General features: G+C 37.6%; 1 protein-coding gene across 1 annotated transcript in view; it reads right to left on the reverse strand.

The window, feature by feature from the left end:
* LOC150080329 (dynamin-1-like) overlaps window positions 1–25,726 on the reverse strand; it is a 265,277-nt gene that overhangs the window by 102,888 nt on the left and 136,663 nt on the right. Inside the window, exon 9 of the mRNA XM_090380686.1 lies at window positions 19,775–19,913. Coding sequence (XP_090236812.1) covers window positions 19,775–19,913 — 139 coding nt within the window. The remainder of the gene's footprint in view (window positions 1–19,774; window positions 19,914–25,726) is intronic.

The following is a 25,726-nucleotide window of genomic DNA, read 5'->3' on the forward strand; positions in this document are numbered from 1 at the left end:
CCCTTTGTTCCCCTAACCAATCTTGTTGCCATTCTTTGTACTCATTCTAGAAACTCTACATCCTTCCTAAAATGAGGCCTCCAGACCTGTACACAGTACTCTAGGTGTAGCCTGACCATTGCCTTGTAGAAAAGGATAATCACCGCCCCGTCCCTGCTAGCAAAATTCCTATATATCATTGACAAGACTCCATGACCTGCCCTGGCACCCGTCTGCACTGCTCAGCAAATTTCATATTTGACTGCACAATTACCCCAGGCCCTTTTCACTCTCTACCACTGTTAGTGTTGAACCACACAGTTGATACGTTGCTCTGGGGTTACTGCTTCCCATATGCAGTACTTTACATTTGTCAATGTTAAACTTCAGTTGCCACTTCTCAGCCCATCTGCCCAACTTATCTAGATCCAGATGGAGTAGCATACTATCTTTACCATCATTAACAACCCTGCCGACCTTTGTATAATCTGCAAACTTGGACATTAAATCTAATATACCTTCATCAATATCATTGATAAATAAACAAAACAAAAATGGGCCCAACGCTGAACCCTGGGTAACTCCACTAATAACATTAGTCCATGAAGAGCAGTGTCCACTGATTAACACTCTGTCTTCTCCCACTCAACCATCCTTTTATCCATTGAGGCAACTTGCTCTTAATACTATACTGGTCCAATTTGTACAGTAGCCTTCCATGTGCAAAAGTATCAAAAGCTTTCCTGAAATCCAAGTATGTGATATCAAAATTATTTTTGACGTTCAGTTCCTTTGTGACCACATCATAGTATCCAATTAAATTGGTCAGACAAGACCTCCCTTTAACAAACCATTGCTGTGTCTTAACTATTACTGCAGTCTTGTCTAGATGATCCTGCAATGCTTCTTTAACCAGTGACTATTATTTTCCTTGGAATACAAATTAAACTAACAGGGCATAGTTAATATCTTTGGAAAACACAATGTGGTATGTTAATTAACGAAGAATACGGTAAAACTATCTAAAATACTTATCCCTTTACAGCAGCCAAAATTCCACAGACTGTTCTCTTCCACAACTAGAGTGCCATTGTTAACATTCTGTTATACTAAGAAAAGGCTGCATGTAAGTGGATTTACCCATTGGAAATGTTAATGACATCATTACATTCTGGGATAATCACATTGGAGTGGAGCATCTCCCCAATGCAAAGAGGAAATAGTATGAAAAAGGTGATGACGAACAACTATAGATTAGTGAGCCGGACTTCAGTAATATGTAAGGTCAGGACATCTGTCATTAAGGACAAAATACAGAACCACACTGATAGGCTCTAAATCGATCACAGCATGGGATTGTGAAGGAGGAAGTACAGCCTGTCCAATCCAGTTAATTATTATGTTTAAGTCATAAAACATATGCATATAAGAAACAATTTTTAGCATTAGCATTAGTGGAGGCATATGAGGCAAGAACGCAAGCTCATGCATCAGCCAAAAAAAAAAAAAAAAAAAACCTTTCACTTCAGCCCTCTGTTCGTACGAAATACCTATCCAGCTGAGCCTTAAATTTATTTAGGCTATCAACTTCCACAACAAGGGATGGAAGTCTGTTCCACCAACCAACTACCCACTGGCTAAAGGCAAATTTCCGGACATCTAACCTACATCTGTTTTTACTCAATTTGAATTTATGCCATCTCAGGTGATTATTCTGAGCAAGAGGCAGAATCCCATCAGCATTGAGCATGCTCAAACCATTCAAGGCTTTACACACCTCTATTAGATCACCTCGCTGGTGCCTAGTCTCCAGACACTGCAATTTGCAAAACTTAAGCCTTTCTTCGTAAGAGCAACCCTTTGTTCCATTCACTAACCTTGTTGCCCTTCTCTGTACTCGTTCCAGCAGCTCTACATCCTTCTTGAAATTAGGCCTCCAGACCTGTATACAGTACTCAAGGTGTGGCCTGACCATTGCCTTATACAAGGGAATAATCACCTCCTTATCCCTGCTAGAAAACTTCCTGTATATCATTGATAAGACACCATGAGCTACTCTTGCAGCCCATCTGCACTGCTCAGAGAACTTCATATCTGCCTGCACAATTACCCCAAGGTCCTTTTCGTTTTCTACCACTGTCAGATTAGTACCACAGAGTTGATACATTGCACTGGGTTGCTGTTTCCCATATGTAGTACTTTACATTTGTCAATGTTAAACTTCATTTGCCACCTCTCAGCCCATCTGCTCAACCTTTCCAGATCCTGTTGCAGCAGCATAGCGTCAGGAGTGTCCTTAACAACCCTGCCAACTTTTGTATCGTCTGCAAACTTGGACATTAAGCTTGATATACCATCATCAATATTATTTATAAATACAGAAAACAATAATGGACCCAACACTGAACCCTGAGGGACTCCACTAATAACATTAGTCCATGATGAGCAGTGTCCATTGATTACCACTCTCTGTCTTCTCCCCCTCAACCACCCCTTTATCCATAGCAGCAATTTGCCTCCAATGCCACACTGCTCCAATTTGTGCAGCAGTCTTCCATTTGCAACAGTATCAAAACCTTTCTAATATCCAAGTATATAATATCAAAGTTATTCCCTGCATCCAGTTCTTTTGTGACTGCATCATAGTATCCAATCAAATTGGTCAGGCAAGACTTCCCCTTAACAAAACCATGCTGTGTCCGAGCTATAACTGAAGTCTTGTCTACATGATCCTGCAGTGCTTCTTTAACCAGTGCCTCCATTAATTTTCCTGGAACAGAAGTTAAACTCACAGGTCTATAATTACTTGTGTCAGCTTGTATAATTACAGGTCTATAATTACTTGTGCCTTTGTGAACTGGGGTCACATTTGCACATCTCCAGTCTATGGGTACCTCCCCTGAGTCCAAGGAAGCTCTCATAATTATGGCTAAGGGTTTGCTTACTTCCTTTGCTGCCTCCTTTAATATAACTGGATAGATCCCATCCACCCCGGGTGCCTTTCTTGTGTTTATCCTCAACAATTTCTCCTCCACTTTACTCTCAGTTATTACAAGATTATCTAGCTTACTGCCAGAGTTGAACACACCTCTGGCATTCCCCTCGCTGAATAACTCATGTGTGAATGTCGATGCAAAATATTCATTTAGTTTGTTAGCTACCTGAGCAGGATCATCAACAGTTGAACCATCGATATCAAGTTGGCCAATCTGATTCATCCCCTTCCTTCTAGAGTTTACATAAGTAAAGAACTCTTTGCTGTTTTTCTTTGCATCCCTTGCCAAAGATTTCTCGTAACTGCCTTCGCCTACCTAACCTCCTTTGTAATTTGGCTACAGATCAACTTATATCTATCATAGGCTTCTGTGTCACGTGTTAATTTTTATGTATCCCAAGCATTTTTCTTCTCTGCCATATGTCTCATTAGTTCATCTGACATCCATTTAGGCCTAAACCTTGAACAATATTTCTTAGTTGGTAAGTAAAGCCTAGTAGCTTCCAAGATAAATTCTTTGAATGCTTCCCATTTTGAATTTGCTGTTGGTAAAATCATCAGTTGGTCCCACTGTATAGAATTTAAATACTGTCTCAGACCATCGTAGTCGCCTTTACGAAAGCAATAACCCTTCCCTTTACCCCTGATGGTAGTTACCTCTTTGAGTAAATTCCACTTCAGTACACTGTGATCACTGCCACCTAGTGGTTCCTCTATCTGCAGATTCTTAATGCATGAAGAATCACTACTGATAATCAAATCAAGAGTATTACTCCCTCTAGTTGCCTCCCGAACATGCCGATGTAGAAAACAATCATCGAATAAATCCACAAATGCCTTGCTAGTGTGTGAGTGACCAACCCACAAATTCCAGTCAATATCTAGGAAATTAAAATTCCGCATTATAAGACTCTCTGATTTACTGGCCCACTATTTCCCTGTACAGTTTCTTATTATACTCATCAGAGTCATTAGGCCTATAGCACACTCCTACTCTCAATTTTGATCTCCCAGTCACACCAAACTGACTCGACACTGCACTGTCCAGCGATGTCGACTGGCTTTACTTCCTTGGATTTTATGTGTTTCTTAACTAATAGGATAACCCCTCCTCCCCTCCTGTCCTGTCTATCCTTTCTGTAGACGTACTCCCCAAATTCCAGTTCTACATTCCTTATATCTGTGTGACACCACGTCCCTGATATCCCAACAATATCCGCCTTTGATGCTTTGAGCAATACCTCAATTTCATCAAATTTATTTACCAAACTTCTAGCATTGGTGTACACGCAAGTATACAAGCACCTGTTCTTTTTCTTAGCTACCCTAACACAACCCATGTGTTTACTTGTACCCAATGACTCCCAGCAGTCTCTGAAATATTCTGCATCTTGTTTTCCAGGCTTCTGCTCATTCCAATACAAGCAGTGCAAAAATCACTTTCACCTCTGCCAGTGGCTACTGTTAATCTATTAGTCCTTGTATTCCCCCAAGCTAACAGTTTTCCGACCCATCTAACACTGCCTTGATAGCATCAGCAAATATTCTTGCACCCTTTCTATTTAAGTGTATCCCATCCCTGTAGAAGCAGTCCCTTCTGTTAACAAGTACAGACCAGGCTGAAAAAAATTACCCCTTGAGCCTTGCACAATCTTTCCAGGGCCGAATTGATCGATAAGGCTCTCATCATATACTCCCTCCTATCATGTCTGGGCAGAATTGCAGACACTTTCAAATTCAACCCTAATTCACGGCTTTTTTTAACAGTGACCTGTGCAATATTTACTGGGACTTCACTGAAGCTTTTGATAAATCAAAAACTATTCACTAAAGCTATAATATAAACTGGAGAAAACTGAAATTACTTGTAAGATCATCTGTTATATCAGGGTTTGGCTAAAATTCAGGCGACAAAGAATAATTATAAATGGTTATTCATTAGGGTACACTGCTGAAGTAAGTGGAAACCATTAGGAATAAGTGCTGGAGCCTTTCTGTTTCTAGTCTTTATTAATGGTGTTGATTAAGGAGTACGAAGAAAACTGTAATATGTGCTGGAGATGCGAAGGATGGAAGGGTAGATAATAATAATCATAACCAGTACATATTGCTTGGAATGACTTGCATTAATGGGTTTGCATATCATATCTGCAAACCCATACAGATATGATCTGAAAAATGGAAACTACAGTTTAATGTTTCTAAATGTATCTTTCTGCACTTGAACTATAATTACATTTAAAAGAATTAAACCAGACATTACTTACAAATTGTGAGGGAGAGATGAATTGGTATTAGTAGTGACAAATGATGCAAGAAAGCAAGCTTATACAGCATCAGAGAAGAAAAAAAAAAAAAACATTCCCATTTCATGTATCCATTCCCACCAATAGTTTGTCTAGTTCTTCCTTGAATTTATATACGCTATCCATTTCGATCACAACGGATGGAAGTTTGTTCTGGGATTTAACCATCCACAGGCTAAAGGAAAATTTCTGCAGATCTTTCTGCAACCATCCTTCCTCAATTTGAATCTATGTCCCCTCATGTGTGTAGTCTGAGCAAGAGGAAGAATCCCATCAGCACTGAGCTTGCTCAATCCATTCAAATCCTTAAAGACCTTAATCAGATCACCTCAGAGGGGCCTAGCTGCCAGAAGCTGCAATTTTCGACACTGAAGCCTTTTTTGGCAAGAGCATCCCTTTGTTCCCTCACAAATATCATTGTCCTTCTCTCTCTACCATTCCAGCAGCTCTACATCCTTCCCAAATTGAGGCATTCAGTCTTGTATGCAGTACTCAAGGTGTGACTTGACCATTGCCTTATACAATGGGATAATCACCTTATCCCTGATAGCAAAATTCCCATATATCATTGACAAAACCACATGAGCTTTCCAGGTAGGCTGTCTGCACTGTTCACAATTACTCCCAGGTCTTTGTTAGTGGATTCCCCCAGGGTTCAGAGTTGGGGCCATTGTTGTTTTCGATATTTATCAGTGTGATAAATATCGAAATAAATATTGATGAACATATATCAGGTTTAATGTCCGCATTTGCAGACAATAGAAAGATTGGCAGAGTTGTTAATGACAGTAATGACACCATGTAAATGTAACAGGATCTAGAAAATTTGGGAAAATGGGCTAAGAAGTGGCAACTGAAGCTTAACATTGATAAATGCAAAGTACTGCATATGGGTAGCAGTAACCCCAGAATAACCTACCAACTGTGTAGTAATACACTCAGGATAGTGCAGAATGAAAAGGACCTGGGGTAATTGTGCAGTCTTATGAGCAGTGTACAGAAGGTGCCAGAGCAGCTCATGGGGTCCTTTCAATGATATACAGGAATTTTGCTAGCAGGGACAAGGAGGTGATTATCCCCTTGTATAAAACAATGGTCAGGCCCCACCCTGAATACTGCATACAGGTTTGGAGGCCTCATTTGAAGGATGTAGAGCTACTGGAATGAGTAGAGAGAGGAGCAACGAGATTGGTGAGGGAAACAAAGGGTTGCTCTTACTGAGAATGACAAGTTCTGCAAATTCCAATGCCTAGAGACTGGGCACCTGCAAGGTGGTCTGATTGCGGTGTATAAGGCCTTGAATGGTTTGAGCAAGCTTGGTGCTGATGGCATTCTTCCTCTTGCTCAGATTGCACACCTGAGGAGACATAAATTCAAGTTGAAGAAAGGCATTTGATTGATTGCTTAAAGAAATTCAAGGAAGAACTGAACAAACTTTTGGAGCAAATGGATGGGTAAAATGAGTTGTTTTTTTTTTTGGCTGATGCTATATAAGCTTGCTTTCTTGCATCATATGCTGCTACTAATGCTACTCTGAAGTTACTGCTACCCATATGTAGTACCTTGTATTTTTCAATGTTAAACGTCAATTGCCATTTCTCAGCCCATCTGCCTATTTTTTCTAGATCCTGTTGCAGTATACCATCATTAGCAAAAACAAACCATCATTACTGTCATTAACCACCCTGCCAACCTTTGTATCATCTGCAAACTTGGATGTTAAGCCTGATATGTCTTCATTGATATCATTAAAAAATACAGAAACAATGGGCCCAGCACTGAACCCCAGTTAACTCCACTAATAACATTGGTCTATGAAGAGCAGTGCCACTGATGCCCACTCTCTGTCCTCTTCCACTCAACCATCCCTTCATCCATAGCAGTAATTCCCTAAATGACACACTGCTCCAATTTGTATAGCAGTCTTTTATGTGCAACAGTATCAAAAGCTTTCTTGAAATGAGTATATGATATCAAAATTATTTTTGCATCCAGTGACTGCATTGTAGCATTCAATCAAATTGGTCAGACAAGATTTCCCCTTAACAAACCCATGCTGGGTTTGAATTATAGCAGCAGTCCTGTGTAGATGGTCCTACATTACTTCTTTAACCAGAGACTTCCTGAAATAGAAGTTAAGCTAACAGGTCTTAATTATTCATGTCACACTTTGATCCCCTTTTGTGAATTGGTAATACATTTGCACATCTCCAATACATGGGGTCTTCCCTTGAATCCAAAGATGCATGCATAATTATGACTAAGGGTTTGCTTATCTCCTTTGCTGCTTCCTTTAATATAACTGGATATATCCCATCCACCCTAGGTGCCTTTCTTATGTTTAACTTCAACAATTTCTCCTCCACATTCCTCTCAGTTATTACAAAGTCATTTAGCTCCCTGTTAGAGTTAGAGAAACTTCTGGCCTCCACTTCTTTACAGAATTCCTCGTATGTGAATGTCGATACAAAATTCAGTTTGTCAGCAACCTGAGCAGGCCCATACACAGTTGAACCATCAATATCAAGTGGACTAATGTGATTCATCCCATTCCTTCTGATGTTTGCATAAGCAAAAAAGTTTTTTCTGATTTTCTTTGCATCCTTTTCCAAAGATTTCTCATAATCTGCTTTAGCTTAAGTAAACTCCTTTGCAAATTGATTACAGACTAGTTTATATCTACTACAGGCTTCTGTATCACCTGATAATTTATTTATATGCATCCCATGCATTTTTATTCTGTGCCAAGAGTCTCATTAGTTCATATGACATCCATTTAGGTCTTAGTCTTGAACAGTAGTTCTTAGTTGGTACAAGAAACCGAGTAGCTTCTTTGATTATTTCCTTGAATGTTTCCCATTTAGAATTTCCTGATGGCCACAGCATAAGTTGGTCCCACTATATAGAATTTAAAGACTGTCTGAGACCACTGTAGTCAACTTTAAAAAAGCAAAAACCCTTCCCTTTACCCTTGAATTAAAGTAGTTTGGGTTGAAAAAAACTTAGAATTTATAATACAATCAGATATGAAATTTACCATGTAGCATAAACAGCTGTCTAGGAAAACACCTATTGTTATATCTATGATTTATATGACCTTTGCAAGTAGGAAGTAAAATGTGATTGTCCTTCTGTATAAGATGGTGAGGCTGTATTTAGAATATTGTATTCAGGTCTGGAGCTAATACTTAAAAAAAAAAAAAAAAAAAGACGAGCTTCTAGAGAGAATTTACAGAAGGGTGGCCAGATTTGTGACAGGTGTCAATAGATGTATGAAGAATCTATTACAACCCCAATAGATTCTTGACATGTCCATATGAGCAATTTGTTTTTGGCAGAAGGAAAAAAAGTCTGTTTCTTTGCATAATTGAGCTGTTCTAGTACTACTATCAAATAACAATATTAATAGAACAAAGTCATACCCCTCTTTCCTCAAATTTTTTGTCCTTCAAGGACAGTTAAAAGCAAGTCCTTCACTCACAATAACTTTAGTCATCCACAACAACATCATTAATGATGTCACAGTGGATGACTCTATCCTGCAGCTCTTCTATATCCACATAAAAGGTTACATCTATATTTTTAATCATATTAAAACCAGCTTTCAATCATAGACATTTGACAAAATTCATTGAATTCCACACAAATTCAATGGCCATCTTCATATCAATCTTTAGGTGTGAGCTTTTGTTTGGATTCTGAAATAGGTTGTATTATCTGCAGCATATCATCACAAGCTTTGGCCATACTGAAAAGCTTACTGTTCTCCAAAGTTAATGTTCTCATTTTTCATTTTACCTTTTGGGCTCTCCTGAGCTTGCACCACATGATGATGTAACAGCATTTAAAACTTGTGATTATGCTTTGGAAGTTGAATCTTTGAAGCAGTAGTGTTTTGAAAAAAAAAAAAAAAAAAAAATTTTCACTGCAGTTTACAGAGAGAATAAAATATGCTGCACAGTTTTCAAACATCAGTAAAACTTCTCTCTCTTCTACAGTCACTTTGCAATTAAATACTACTGGCTATTCACTGAATATATTGGGCCATCCATGCCTGTTTACTATTATAATATATAATGGAAAGTCTAGTCAAATGTATTTCTTTAAAAAAAGATGAGGCTTTCCATGTGAAGAGTGGTTTCCCTTTTGTTACTGCCATCCCTATGCAGTAATGTTTGCCTTAATCCCTCAAAATGCAGTCTCTTGGAAGATAATATCTGAATAAAACAGCCTTGAATCATCAACATTATAAATGTCTGATAGAGTATAATCACTTATGATGCAATAACAGTTTAAAATATGCTTACTGGCACCATCTGATTCACCAGTCACAGATTTAAAGTGTACATTTCTGAAATCTTTGAATTATTGCAAGCAGCTACTGGTTCAAAACTTTTATTCTAAGGCTAATCTGAGATTGCAAATTTTGCTTGTACGATTGGTCCAATATTATTTTTGACTTCTAGCTTCAAGAACCACTGCTCTTTTAATGGTTCTAGCAGATACAAGTCAATATCAGTGATAATTTTTGTTTTTTTTTCTGCAAAACTTAAAAGCTTATGGGTTTAGGCCATGTTTAAAATATCTGAAAGCACTTTGCTACAAAAAAGATTACTCAAAACTGATGTTTTTTGGATCTTGTTTACATAATTCAAATAACTTTGTTTTGATTTTGCTTCCTTTTTTAATTAAAACTTTTTTTCATTGTCCTGAAATGGACACACACAGTACTATACAGGGTGATTCACTACCAGTGCGACAAACTTGCAGGAGGTGTAGGTGGCACAAAGACGAATCGGAATCACATAGCATTGCAGGGTTCGAAATGCATTCGTCATGCGGTAGAGGACGTTGAACGGGAGGTCGTGTGAACAGCGATCCAGCTGGAAGTCAGCATTTGCGAACCGATTCCCGAGGCAGTAGGATGGATGAGTATTCAAACGTTGAACTGGCCGACATGCACCTTGCGTATGGAGCTGCGGACTGTAATGGGCGCGCCACTCTGCGCTTGTACCAGGAACGTTTCCCGCACAGGCGTGCTCCTCATCATACGATTTTCGCACGTGTGCACAGAAGGTTACGTGAGACTGGTTGTTTCACGAGAGGTACCATGAATCGAGAGCGAACGACGAGGACGCTAGACAATGAGGAGAATGTCCTACGTCTTGCAGAAGGCAATCCGAGTATGAGTACTCGAGCAATAGGCCAACGATTGGGTATTTCCCAATCCACTGTATGGAGGATACTGTCAACAAACCAAATGAGTTCATACCATCTGCAATGCGTCCAATCATTGGAGCCTGCGGATTATCCACTCCGGAGGACTTTTGCTACTTGGTTTCTTCAACAGAAACAGTTCGCAAATGCTGACTTCCAGCGGGATCGCTGTTCACGCGACCTCCCGTTCAACGTCCTCTACCGCATGACGAATGCATTTCGAACCCTGCAATGCTATGTGATTCCGATTCGTCTTTGTGCCCCCTACACCTCCTGCAAGTTTGTCGCACTGGTAGTGAATCACCCTGTATATCTCATGGTCATACAGTGTATACTACAACATATGTATCGCATTGGAATTTTTCTATACTATATGCCAGTGTTTCTCAAACATTTTGTTGCTGTGGCACACTTTTAAAGATGCTAAAATTTTGTGGCACACTTTTAAAAATGCTAAAATTTTGGGCATGCTACAAATCACAATTATACTCATACATTCACAAATGGAAAGTAATTTCTGTTGGGTATATTTAAAAATACACTTATTATTTTTGTAAAATGCTTTTAATATCTATATTTAAAAGAAATTTTTTGAATACACATTAAATTTAAAAGAAAATATGTAAAAAATTAACATAATTATATAAAAACAAACAAAAATACAATTAGTTTTTTATTATAAAATATGGATTTATTAATTTCTTTTTTTAAATTTGTATTTTCTGCAGATTGAGAAACACTGTTATTAGACATAAAAAAAAGTTTTCTTGTAAAAAAAAAAAAAAAAAAAATTTATGAATCTGCCATTACAACAGCTTTTTCATGAGTGGGAAATGATTAACATGTAAAGTTGCTCAAAACTTGTTCTCTGTAGTTGGGAGGTGGGGAGAGGAATAGTTTTTTCTAAATAATAATGCCAAGTTCATACAGGCAATCAAGAATCAACAAATGCAGATGAAAAAAGGTTAATACTCCCCTTACATCCAGATTTGTTGCTTTGCAACTTCTGAGTGACTAGAGAACTTAAATAAAAATTGAAAGGCTGTACGTTTAATTTAGATAATGAAGTCCGAGGATATGGTTTACAGCAGCGGATCCCAACCTTTTTTGGACTCGCGAACCCCTTTCAATGTATTTTTAATGCAAAACACTAAGACTATATTCTCTGAAATCGTAGCATATTTCTCAATTTTTATTATAAAATATTTCCAGTACTACATTTTTATAAGCAACATTGCATAATAATAAAAATTATTATTAAGTATTATTTATACTTTGTAAAGCAGTTATTAATCAGTCCAAACTAGATTTCGAACACGCTAAGGGTAGAAAACTTGCTTCATGTCCAAATGGTAGCCAAGCATTCTGGTCTCTTGCCAAAGCTATTGGCTGCAATTTTTGCCCATCTCTGTCAAAATTGGGATCAAATCGGCCCTGGAAAGATTATGCAAGGCTCAAGGGGTAGAATTTTTTTCAGCCTGGTCAGTACTTGTTAACAGGAGAGACTGCTTCTACAGGGATGAGATACACTTAAATAGAAAGGGTGCAAGAGTGTTTGCTGATGCCATCGAGGCAGTGTTAGGTGGGTTGGAAAACTGCTAGATTGGGGGATACAAGGACTAATAGATTAACAGTAGCCACTGGCAGAGGTGAAAGTGATTCTTGCACTGCTTCTACTGGAATGAGCAGCAGCCTGGAAAATAAGATGCAGGATATTTCAGAGACTGCTGGGAATCATTGGAGTACAAGTAAACACATGGGTTGGGTTAGGGTAGCTAAGAAAAAGAACAGGTGCATTTATACTTGCGTTTACACCAATGCTAGGAGTTTAGTAAATAAATTTGATGAATTTGTGGTATTGCTCAAAACATCAAAGGCAGATATTGTTGGGATATCAATGACATGGTGTTACACAGACATAAGGAATGCAGAACTGCAATTTGGGGAGTACAATGTGTACAGAAAGGATAGACAGGATAGGAAGGGAGGAGGGGTTATGCTATTAGTTAAGAAATACATAAAATCCAAGGCAGTGAAGCCAGTCGACATCGCTGGACAGTGCAGTGTCAAGTCAGTTTGGTGTGACATAAGCATTGGGAGATCAAAATTGAGAGTAGAAGTGTGCTATAGGCCTAATGACTCTGATGAGTATAATAAGAAACTGTACAGGGAAATAGAGTGGGCCAGTAAATCAGAGAGTCTTATAATGGGGGATTTTAATTTCCCAGATATTGACTGGAATTTGTGGGTTGGTCACTCACACACTAGCAAGGCTTTTGTGGATTTATTGGATGATTGTTTTCTACATCAGCATGTTCGGGAGGCAACTACAGGGAGTAATACTCTTGATTTGATTATTACTAGTGATTCTTCATGCATTAAGAATCTGCAGATAAATGAACCACTAGGTGGCAGTGATCACAGTGTGCTGAAGTGGGATTTACTCAAAGAGGTAACTACCATTAGGGGTAAAGCGAAGGGTTATTGCTTTCGTAAAGGCGACTACGATGGACTGAGACAGTATTTAAATTCTATACAGTGGGACCAACTGATGATGTTACCAACAGCAAATTCAAAATGGGAAGCATTCAAAGAACTTATCTTGGAAGCTACTAGGCTTTACATACCAACTAAGAAATATTGTTCAAGGTTTAGGCCTAAATGGATGTCAGATGAACTAATGAGACATATGGCAGAGAAGAAAACTGCATGGGATACATACAAATTAACACGTGACACAGAAGCCTATGATAGATACAAGTTGATCTGTAACCAAGTTACAAAGGAGGTTAGGCAGGCGAAGGCAGATTACAAGAAATCTTTGCCAAGGGATGCAAAGAAAAACAGCAAAGAGTTCTTTACTTATGTAAACTCTAGAAGGAAGGGGATGAATCAGATTGGTCCACTTGATATTGATGGGTCAACTGTTGATGATCCTGCTCAGGTAGCTAACAAACTAAATGAATATTTTGCATCGAAATTCACACATGAGGAATTATTCAGCGAGGGGAATGCCACAGGTGTATTCAACTCTGGCAGTAAGCTAGAGAATCTTGTAATAACTTAGAGTAAAGTGGAGGAAAAATTGTTAAAGATAAACACAAGAAAGGCACCTGGGGTGGATGGGATCTATCCAGTTATATTAAAGGAGGCAGCAAAGGAAGTAAGCACACTCTTAGCCATAATTATGAAAGCTTTCTTGGACTCAGGGGAGGTACCCATGGACTGGAGATGTGAAAATGTGACTCCAATTCACAAAGGAGGATCAAAGGCTGACACAAGTAATTATAGACCTGTGAGTTTAACTTCTGTTCCAGGAAAATTAATGGAGGCACTGGTTAAAGAAGCACTGCAGGATCATCTGGACAAGACTTCAGTTATAGCTCGGACACAGCATGGTTTTGTTAAGGGAAAGTCTTGCCTGACCAATTTGATTGGATACTATGATGCAGTCACAAAAGAACTGGATGCAGGGAATAACTTTGATATTATATACTTGGATCTTAGAAAGGCTTTTGATACTGTTGCACATGGAAGACTGCTGCACAAATTGGAGCAGTGTGGCATTGGAGGCAAATTGCTGCTATGGATAAAGGGGTGGTTGAGGGGGAGAAGAGAGAGAGTGGTAATCAATGGACACTGCTCATCGTGGACTAATGTTATTAGTGGAGTCCCTCAGGGTTCAGTATTGGGTCCATTATTGTTTTCTGCATTTATAAATGATATTGATGATGGTATATCAAGCTTAATGTCCAAGTTTGCAGATGATACGAAGGTTGGCAGGGTTGTCAAGGACACTACTGACATTATGCTGCTGCAACAGGATCTGGAAAGGTTGAGCAGATGGGCTGAGAGGTGGCAAATGAAGTTTAACATTGATAAATGTAAAGTACTATATATGGGAAACAGCAATCCCAGAGCAACGTATCAACTCTGTCGTACTACACTGACAGTGGTAGAGAATGAAAGGGACCTGGGGGTGGTTGTGCAGGCAGATATGAAGTTCTCTGATCAGTGCAGACGGGCTGCAAGAGTAGCTCATGGTGTATTGTTAATGATATATATATAAAGGAATTTTTCTAGCAGGGATAAGGAGGTGATTATTCCCTTGTATAAGGCAATGGTCAGGCCACACCTAGAGTACTGTATACAGGCCTGGAGGCCTCATTTCAAGAAGGATGTAGAGCTGCTGCAACGAGTACAGAGAAGGGCAACAAGATTAGTGAATGGAACAAAGGGGTGCTCTTATGAAGAAAGGCTTAAGTTTTGCAAATTACAGTGTCTGGAGACTAGGCACCAGCGAGGTGATCTGATAGAGGTGTATAAAGCCTTGTATGGTTTGAGCATGCTCAACGCTGATGGGATTCTTCCTCTTGCTCAGAATAATCACCTGAGATGGCATAAATTCAAATTGAGGAAAGACAGATGTAGGATAGACGTGCGGAAATTTGCCTTTGGCCAGCGGGTGGTTGGTTGGTGGAACAGACTTCCATCCCTTGTTGTGGAAGTTGATAGCCTAAATAAATTTAAGGCTCAGCTGGACAGGTATTTTGAACGAACAGAGGGGTGAAGTGGAAGTGGTTATTTTATTTTATTTTTTTTCTTTTGGCTGATGCTGCATAAGCTTGCTTTCTTCCATAAAATGCCTCTACTAATGCTAATGGTAAAAAAAACAGATGGTTCCGTTGCCACATCAGCCAAAGATAAAGCTGACCTGCTAGCATCTTATTTTTCTTCCAACTCATGTTTTAATGATCTTAGTAAATCACCTTAAACCGTTCCCAGTACACTCCATTTAATGCCTCCTGTAGTTTTCCGTTAAAAGGATGTCAGAAGGATTTTGATGAATCTGATGCTAAGAAAGCTCCAAATTCTGAAGGTATTTCTACACTTTTTCTTGAAACCTGTGCCCCTGAACTTATTCTTGTTTTGTGTCATCTTGTTTCACTTTTTTATTCCAAAGGTGTTTTTCCTTCTGCTTGGAAATTTGCTCATATCCAGCAAGTTCCTAAAAAGGGTCACAAATCCTTCCATCCAATTATCGTTCCATTGCAATTACTTCTACTTTTTCCAAAGTAATGGAGAAATCAATTAACTGCCAACTCAAACTATCTGCAATCTTTCACCTGATCAATGATTGCCAGTATGGATTCCGTTAGTGTCATTCCACTGGTGATACTTTGGCTCATGTTGTCCATCTATGGACAAATTCAATGGAAAAGTTTGGTGAAACTCAAGCCATTGCTCTTGACATTTCAAAGGCTTTTGGTCATGTTTGGCATAAAGGTCTTTTAAATAAGCTTCCATTCTATGGTTTACCAGCTGTTCTTTGCAATTGGGTATCCAGTTTTCTCTCACCTTGGGTGAGGGTAGACGGCTCTTTATCTTCTAACTTCTCCACTAATGCTGGTGTTCCCCAAGGTTCAGTTCTTTCTCCACACTTTTCCTCTTATATATTAATGACCTTCTCTACCTAGAAACCTTCCGTTTGATCAACGATAGCCAGTATGGATTCCGTCAGTGTCGATTCACTGGTGATATTCTGGCTTATGCTACCCATTTATGGACAAATTCAATGGAAAAGTTCGGGGAAACACAAGCAGTTGCTCTTGACATCTCAAAGGCTTTCAATTGTGTTTGGCATAAAGGTCTTCTAAACAAGCTTCCATCTTATGGTTTGCGAACTTTGTTTTGTAATTGGTTATCCAGTTTTCTCTCTGATTGCTCACTGAGAGTAATGGTAGATGGTTCTCTGTCTTCTAACTTCTCCACTAATGCTGGTGCCCCCCAAAGGTCAGTTCTTTCCCCCACTCTTTTCCTCTTGTATATTAATGACCTTCTTCCACTGACTGGAAATCCTATCCATAGTTTTGCCGATGATAGCACATTGCATTCCACTTTCCAGTTCGAGAAACCTTGCCCTGCTCAAACAGCTTCAACTTCTTGAGTATCCACTGCCAAATCTTTAAATGCTGATCTCCAGTGGTGCAAGGATAACTTAGTTGATTTCAATCCTTCTAAAACTCAGTCCTGTCTTATATCTCGCAAAAAGGATTCTTTTGCTCCTATGCTTATCTTCAATGACGTTTCGATTTCTAGGCAAGATCTTGGGGATTACCCTGACTTCTAATTGCTTCCTATGCATCTAAAAAACTGGATGTTCTCTTTCACTCTCTGCGTTACTTTTCTACTAAACAGTTGTTGACTCTGTAGAAATTGCAAATCCGACCTACCATGGAATATTGTTCCCACATCTGGGGCGGTGCCCCTAAAACCTTTCTCAGGCTTCTAGATTCCATTCGGGAGAGGGCAGTTAGGTTAATTAATGACTAATCTCTAAAGAGTCTCTTCACTCTCTGTCTCATAGATGTACTGTTTCTGCTGCATGCCTTTTCTACAGATACTTCCATGGGCAGTATTCTTCTGAATTGGCTTCTATAATTCCAGCTCTCTCTTTCAAAGCAGTCCGAACACATGCTGGAACCAATCAACAAACTTTTACTGTCCAAGTTCAATCCAACAGGACCAACTTTTCTTCTTCCTCATTTATTCATTCAACTTCTTTTTCTGGAACAGCCTTACCTTCATACGTATTTCCTGAAAATTACAATATACAGAAGTTTAAGTCTAATGTCAACAAGTATTTTCTTTCATCTTTTCAAACTTAAACCTGTGCATGGTACTAAGTACTATAGGTTCTAAAAATAAAGTACCTATACATAACAATGATCCTTGAGAATGAAAAAAAAAATTAGTGTGGAAAAGGTTGTTTATACATGGATAATGCACTTCCATCATTTCTACTACCCATGTAGCATGCATACATCATTTGATTATATCTCATATTGTGAATACCTTCACAATGAGTTGCCGAGGTATTTCACTGCTTTGAATAAGTAATGCTTCACCTGTGGAGAAGACTAATGTTACTTATTCTCGGTGGATACCACCACTCAGACAGCACCGTTTGAAAAATGGTATGGGATAAGATACTCTGTTATCCACATTCTGTCCCTATTAGACTTAGGAAAGCAAAAAAGGTGTAGGAAAGAAATAGCAGGAGAGGAAGAAGAAGAAATGGTGTCGAAAGAGAAAAGGGACAGTTACTCCTCATACTCACACCACTCAAAAACTCATCGAACAGGCAATGCTTCCCCAGTAGAGAAGACTGTTGTTACCTATTCACGGAAACTCCGTGATTATCAAGCTCACCAGATGGCACCATTTTGAAGCTTGTTGTCTTCTCCTCGGTGGATGGGCAGGTACCTGATGTTGCAATAGTGACAACCCAGTTATGAAGTATAACTCCACAATATGAGAGATGCTTGTGGTGTGCATGGTTTAATCTACAAGCTATTTCTTGACTAAATGTCTAAGCATATGAAAAAGGTTGTTTATGCATGGGTAATATACTTCCATCATTTCTACTACCCAGTTAGTATGCATGGGCAATACGAGATATAATCGTTTTATTATATCTCGTATTGCCCATTCATAAACAACCTTTTTCACACTCTTAGAAATTTAGTCAAGAAACAGTTTTAAATTAAACCATGCCCACCATCAAGCATCTCTCATATTGTGGAGTCATACTTCATAACTGGGTTGTCACTATTGCAATAACAGGTACCTGCCCACCCAACGATGAGTAAGCCAACAAGCTTCGAAATGGTCCTGTCTGGGTGGTGGTATCCGCCGAGAATAAGCAACATTAGTCTTCTCCACTGGTGAAGCATTACTTATTCAAAGCAGTGCAATACCTCGGCAACTCATTGTGAAGGTATTCACTATATGAGATATAATCAAACGATGGATGTATACTACCCGGGTAGCAAAAATGATGGAAGTGCAGCACCCATGCATAAACAACCTTTTTCATACTCTTGGACATTTAGTCAAGAAATAGTTTTAGATATATATTTAACATGAGATACTGTAAGATAGTAAAGTAATTATAAGGTATTGTGGGATATGTGGTTTCTTTCTTTGGCAATTCTTTACTTTTTATTTAAATTTTATTTTACTTTATTGTTTATTATTAGTTATATTTTGTAGTTTGCAATAATATACCTATGTAAATCTAAGCAGATGCCATTACAGAATTTTTAGTGTGAACCGCCTGGAACACTTTCGCGAACCACCGGTTGGGAGCCACTGGTTTACAGCAATACCAAGAACTATCAAATCTGTTTATGGACACAGAAAGGAATAATGATTAATGATTTTAAAAGGTATTCCTAAACAAATAGTTTAGTTTACTTACTATGCAGCCTTGTTCACTTTCATTTGACTTGTTCTTCTATTTCAATTAGAGCAAAAATTCAAAAATGAGACATTCAAAATCTGGAATTCTAAACCAAATACTGTTTGAAAAATTTTACTTAGAAAAAAATTCTAGAAATTGCCTTGGAGTCCTACCCTTCAAACAATATCACTTTGATTATTATAAACTAAATATGACCACAAGACACTTTGCCACAGCTTCCTGATGTGAATCAAACACTGAGATGTGTCACCCCCCCCATTGGTTGCTTCTAATTCACAGTTTATAAGAAAGTTTGTTAAAAACTGTCAAACTTGTAAAGCAATCAGTTTTATTAACATGATGCTAAATGATGCTTCATTATGCATTTATTTCTCAATTGAGGATGAGCAATTTAGAATATTCTTGCTTATTCTTGATAGTTTTCGGAGTATCACATTCTATCTGAAGTTGGTGGGAGGGGGCTGCTCACACTTGAAAAGTTTATATGATGAATATTAGTATCTGTAAGTTATGATTAGATACAAGCTATGCAAGATATCATGGATAAGCAGGATCATTAATGTACCATCCAATTATATGATAATGTGAGTTTGATTGACATCAAGGTGTACAATACTTTGGGAAGATATGGAGTTTCTCACGGTCACATTTATACAACTGTATTAATAAATTGCCCCACTACAATAGTAGTTTTTTTCTTTTTCTTTTTTTTTTTTAATTAAGGCTTAGAATGTAATTACGAAAGTTTCCTGAAGTGAGAGATATGCTATAATTGCTGTAGTGGCAAGATTGCTTTACCACTCCATCAGTGCATTGCATTACCTTTCTACAGTAACTGATGATATATGCATTTTACTTTTACTACACAGCCATACAATATTAGATTCAAAAATCTGTAAAGAGTTAAGTTCCAATTAAGGTTCTATTGTATTTACTTAACTGAACAATTAATTTATTTTACTTTTAACCAGAATAATTTTATTTATAATTTTTATTTATAACATAACATACCACAGAAGATAACATTGCTTGAAATTTATTATTGAATAGACTATTGATTTTGGCTCCAGATGATAATTTGGTGATGCTACAATTCTCATTCTGTCCATTGATATCAGTTGTTAGGTTGTCAATGAATTTCTCAATAAGACTGCAAAGAAACAATTATTATTATATTTATATATGATACTTGTCTCAAATAACTTTTCTTAAATATACATAATGTAAAGGTTGTTATAACTAAAAACAAATAAACTGCCTGCATTTGAAGCATTAATACATTTTAAAATTTTAAACTATTTATATTAAAAAAAACTGAGAATAAGACAAATGTAAAGTAATTTGTCTGATATCTCTTACATCAGTGGTTTTCAACCGGGGTGCCACAACAACATTCCAGGGGTGCCACGTAATTTGGGGTTAAGTTACTTAAACTTATTACTATTTTTTAATTTATATGTTTATTTCATTATAAAAAGGTGTACAGTTTCTTTTTAATTTTGTGGTGATCTATAATTGATGTTAACTTAGTACCTCTATATTAAGAATAAAATTATATACTGTATATATATATATAATTTGTATTATGAAATTGAAATGTAATTTTTATAATTATATTATTGTAATAAATATCATATGACATATTTTTTAATTACACACACACACACACACACACACACACACACAGAATCGGATCTAACAGGCAGAAAATTGAGTAGGGGTGCCGCAAAATAAAATAAATTACTTAGGAGTGCCGTCATTAAAAAAAAAAGGTTGAAAACCACTGTCTTACATGGTAATATTTCCATCTTGTTGTCGAAGAAGCATTCCATAAGTCTTAAGTACGCTTTAACCTGCTGGCATGTGCATGAGGCATCATTCATTCTCCTTCTTTTTTATCTTTTTTTCAAGCTAATTCACCTAATAACTTTCCTTAGTTTCTCTATCAAAAATTCAAGATTTTTAGTGATTTTTTGACACTATTCATACAATTTTCAGTGGGATGCATAATATGAATATGGACCTACAAATTTTTGCCTGACTAGTGATTAGATAAGTTCAATTTGATGTCAATAAAAATAGCTGATACTTTCTCCTGTAATCTCAAGGGAAGGTTATATACCATTTGAGAGAAGTGTTTTTTTTTGGCTTAGTAACTATATTGTCTATTGTTAGATTAGGTTAATTAATTGGCCATTTGAAAAATATTATATAAAACTTTCCCTGCTTGGAGGGAATGCAGATGACTAAGAAATGATCATATTAAGATATGATTTGGATGCACATAAAAAAAAAGGTAGTTCATTGGTCCATTCACATCCATTTATAGATTATAAACTAGTGATGCTCTAACAGATCCTGTGACTATACAAATGGTTTGTTGTTATTTGGTTTTTAGGAGCATTAGCAACTAAGGCCACATTGCTCCAGGAATATGCGGTGGTCATTCCCTGACCTTTCCACATCCTCCGTATTTGGTGTGCACGGGCTTGAACCCCGGTCTAATCAAGAAGCGTGTCCTACGCACTGCTGCTCCTGCCCACCTGGCTACGGAGGTGCCAATACAAATGGCACTGTGATGTATTGGGTCCATCAGTAAAGTACATATTTTCTAGCTGAATTGTATACTACTGCATTATAATCATGTCTGGAGCAAATAATGGTTCCATGTATTTGTAAGAGGGTGCTTTAGCCAGCTTACCAAGAAACTGAAGATGGCAAGTTGTATGTGAAAGTTTTCTCATACACTTTGGGCAGAAGTAATGAATGTGGTCTATAAAGGTGTGAAATGATGCAACATTGCTAAATAAGGAACAACTATACTGTAATTATTATAAATGATATCACTAATGAAAATTACTATAGTATAATTGAAATTCCTGTAAATATATCTCATCTGGAAGGGCAGGAGCATTAAACCAAACCATAAATTTTAAATTTTCATTTTCTTTTAAGTATGTAAACGATTGCTGGTTAATATTTTTATTTTAAAATACAGCATTATTAAAAAAAAAACCTACAGTAATTGTGTATTTGCCATTTAAAACATTTAACCCATTTTTTCCACTATATTTAAATAGCAATACTAAAACTGAAAAAAAAAAAAAAAAATGAAATGAAATTTGCTTATATGAAAATGCATGCTTAATAGATGATCTTTTAATCATTGTATATTCATGTTAAAAAAATAGAAAACGGAAAAGGGAATGGAAAATGGGAAAAAAATGGAAATGGAAAAAGGGGAAAAAATTTTATTTTTGGCAATAACAAACTTTGCTTATATGTTAAAGTTGTTCACCCTCCCCCCCAAATCCATGTTATATGAGGCTCCATTGCACATACTGTACTGAAAATATTAAATATTGACTGAAAATATATCTGATAACAGAAACACATGAGGAAAATGTATAAAACCTAATAAAACCTAAAGAAATCAATTTAGATGCCACTAAAATATTGGGTGCAGATTCAAAAACAATGAAAATATTAAAAGGCCCAATGGTAAACATGGAATGTAGCTTTGCACGGATATCCTCAGCTACAAAAATCTGTGATGAAAGCAAATAGAATTAAAAAGACTGGATAAAATAATTTACAAAAATTAAATAAGGCCTAACAAGGCTGTATAAATGCCAAAAAAACCTACATCGATGCTGGGATTGAAACATCAAAGTAATCCAAGGTCTAAATGGTGAAATATCACAATATATCCAAAATAAAACAAAGGAAGGAAGTCAGCCCTGGAACAGAACCCTTTAGAAAACTGCTGGTTCCACAGCTTTTCTTCCACTCCCATTTATTTCATTGCCATTCTTTCACTGCTTTTAAATTTCTCCTACAACATAGTCTGCATTTTATTCCTTATGTCTAATTAATATATATATATATATATATATATATATATATATATATATACACAGTGTGTCTCAAAAATACACGGCATAACTTCAGGAATGAGTTCCTCATGTAGACAATGAAAATATTTTATATCAATATAGTTCCGGAAATGCTTGGTTCCTGAGTTATTAACCGGAATGACCTATCTCCCGCAGTTGATAAGCACACTTCTTGCACGATGGCGCTACTGCACATTTCAGCCACCTAGCCCGCAATTACCTGAATCGAAGGTTTCCTGGTCGGGAGGAGAGGTGGACCAACTGCCTGGCCTCCACATTCACCTGATTTAAACCCACTAGATTTTTTCTTGTGGGGCCATTTAAAGTCATTGGTGTATTCAACTCCGGTAGCTGATGTGGAAACTCTCCGCAATCGAATTGTGGCAGGTTGTGAGACAATACGAAACATGCCAGGAATTTGGCATCACCCTCACGAGTCCATGAGACGTCGATGTGAGGCCTGTATTCAGGCAGAAGGTGGACATTTTGAACAATTACTGTAAGGTTATGTGAACAGTTAAGTGTCATAGACCTTCAAAACTCGGGAACCAAGCATTTCCGGAACTATGAACTCATTCCTGAAGTTATGCCGTGTATTTTTGAGACACCCTGTATATAATATTAAATAGATGTTTACACCTAAATGGAGGTCAGATGAACTAATGAGACTCATGGCAGAAGAGAAAAATGCATGGGATGCATATAAATTATCAGAAGACACAAAAGCCTATGATATATATAAGCTAGTCTGTAATCAAGTCACAAAAGAGATTAGGCAAGCAAAGGCAGTTTACGAGAAATTTTTGGCAAAGGATGCAGAATAAAAAAATAAATACTTCTTTACTTATGTAAATTCTAGAAGCAAGGAGATGAATCGAATTGATCCACTTGATATTGATGATTCTACTTAAGTAGCTGACAAACTCAATGAGTATTTCGCATCTACAGTCGTACATTAGGAATTCTGTAGGGAACTGCAGGCCAGCAGCTTATTATTATTATTATTATTAGCCATATGGTGCAAGGAAGCCTGAGGCTTATGCTGCACCAGGCAAGAAAAAAAAAATTTCCCTATTACCCTGAGAGAGAGAGAGAGAGAGAGAGAGAGAGAGAGAGAGAGAGAGAGAGAGAGAGAGAGAGAGAGAGCGAGCAGAAAGGAATCACCAAGAAAGAGAAGAATGATGATATCCAGCTCAGGACCCTGGGTGTGCCAAACCCATACTCACCAGATGTGAGCCCCTGGGGGTAATCAGACTATAACAGTGAGCTAAATGATTTTGTAATAACTAAGAGCAAAGTGGAGGAGAAAATTGTTGAAGTTAAACATAAGAAAGGCAACTGGGGTGGATGGAATACATCCAGTTATATTAAAGGAGGCAGCAAAGGGAGTAAGCAAACCCTTAATCATGATTATACCCACGCACTGGAGATGTGCAAATGTATCACAAATTCACAAAGAGGGATTAAAAGGTGACACAAATAATTACAAACCTATTAGTTTAACTTCTGTTCCAGGGTAAATAATGGAGTCACTGGTTAAGAAGCACTGCACGATCATCTAGACAAGACTGCAGTTATAGTTCAGACACATCATAGGTTTAGGGATGTGGTGACAAAGGAACTAGATGCAAAAAATAATTTTGATATCATGGATTTCAGGAAGTCTTTTGATACTGTTGCATATAAAAGACTCCTATACAAATTGGAGCAGTGTGCCATTCAGGGCAATTACTGCTGTGGACAAAGGGATGGTTGGATGGGAGAGGAGAGAGAGTGGTCATCAATGGATGCTACTCTTCGTGGACCAATGTTCTTAGTGGAGTTTCAAACAGTTAAGTGTTGGGCACATTTTTGTTTTCTGTATTTATTAATGATATGGATGAAGGCATATTGGATTAATGTCCAAATTTGCAGATGATATGAAGGTTGGCAGGGTTGATAAAGACAGTATGCTACAGCAACAGCATCTAGAAAAGTTGGGCAGATGGGCTGAGAGGTGGCAATTTAAGTTTACCATTGATAAATTCAAAGTATTGCAATATCCCCAGAGTAACATACCGCACCTTGAGTACTGCATATAGGTCTCGAGGCTTCATTTCAAGAAAGAGGTAGAGCTTGTGGGATGGTCACTCACACACTAGCAAAGCTTTTGTGGATTTATTGGATGACTGTTTTCTACATCAGCATGCTCAGGAGGCAACTAGAGGGAGTAATACTCTTGATCTGAGTATCAGTAGTCATTCTTCATGCATTACGAATCTGCAGATAAAGGAACCACTAGTTGGCAGTGATCACAGTGTGCTGAAGTGGGATTTACTCAAAGAGGTAATTACCATCAGGGGTAAAGGGAAGGGTTTTTGCTTTCATAAAGGCGACTACGATGGTCTGAGACAGTATTTAAATTCTATACAGTGGGACCAACTGATGATGTTACCAACAGCAGATTCAAAATGGGAAGCATTCAAAGAACTTATCTTGGAAGCTACTAGGCTTTACATACCAACTAAGAAATATTGTTCAAGGTTTAGGCCTAAATGGATGTCAGATAAACTAATGAGACATATGGCAGAGAAGAAAAATGCATGGGATACATATAAATTAATGGGTGATATGGAAGTCTACGACAGATATAAGCTGGTCTGTAACCAATTCACAAAGGAGGTTAGGCAGGCAAAGGCAGATTATGAGAAATCCTTGGCAAAGGATGCAAAGGAAAACAGAAAAGAGTTCTTTACCTATGTAAACTCTAGAAGGAAAGGGATGAATCAGATTGGTCCACTGGATATTGATGATTCAACAGTTGAGGATCCTGCTCAGGTGGCTAACAAACTAAATGAGTATTTTGCATCTACATTCACACATGAGGAGTTATTCAGGAAGGGGAATGCCAGAGGCGAAGTAAACGCTGGCAGTGAGCTAGATGATTTTGTAATAACTGAGAGGAAAGTGGAGGAGAAATTTTTGAGGATAAACATAAAAAAGGCAACCGTGGATGGGATCTATCTAGTTATATTAAAGGAGGCAGCAAAGGAAGTAAGCAAACCCTTAGCCATAATTATCAGAGCTT

Source organism: Mastigoproctus giganteus, chromosome 9 (genome assembly GCF_048544385.1).
Source record: "Mastigoproctus giganteus isolate SK-2022 chromosome 9, ASM4854438v1, whole genome shotgun sequence".
NCBI lineage: Eukaryota > Metazoa > Arthropoda > Arachnida > Uropygi > Thelyphonidae > Mastigoproctus > Mastigoproctus giganteus.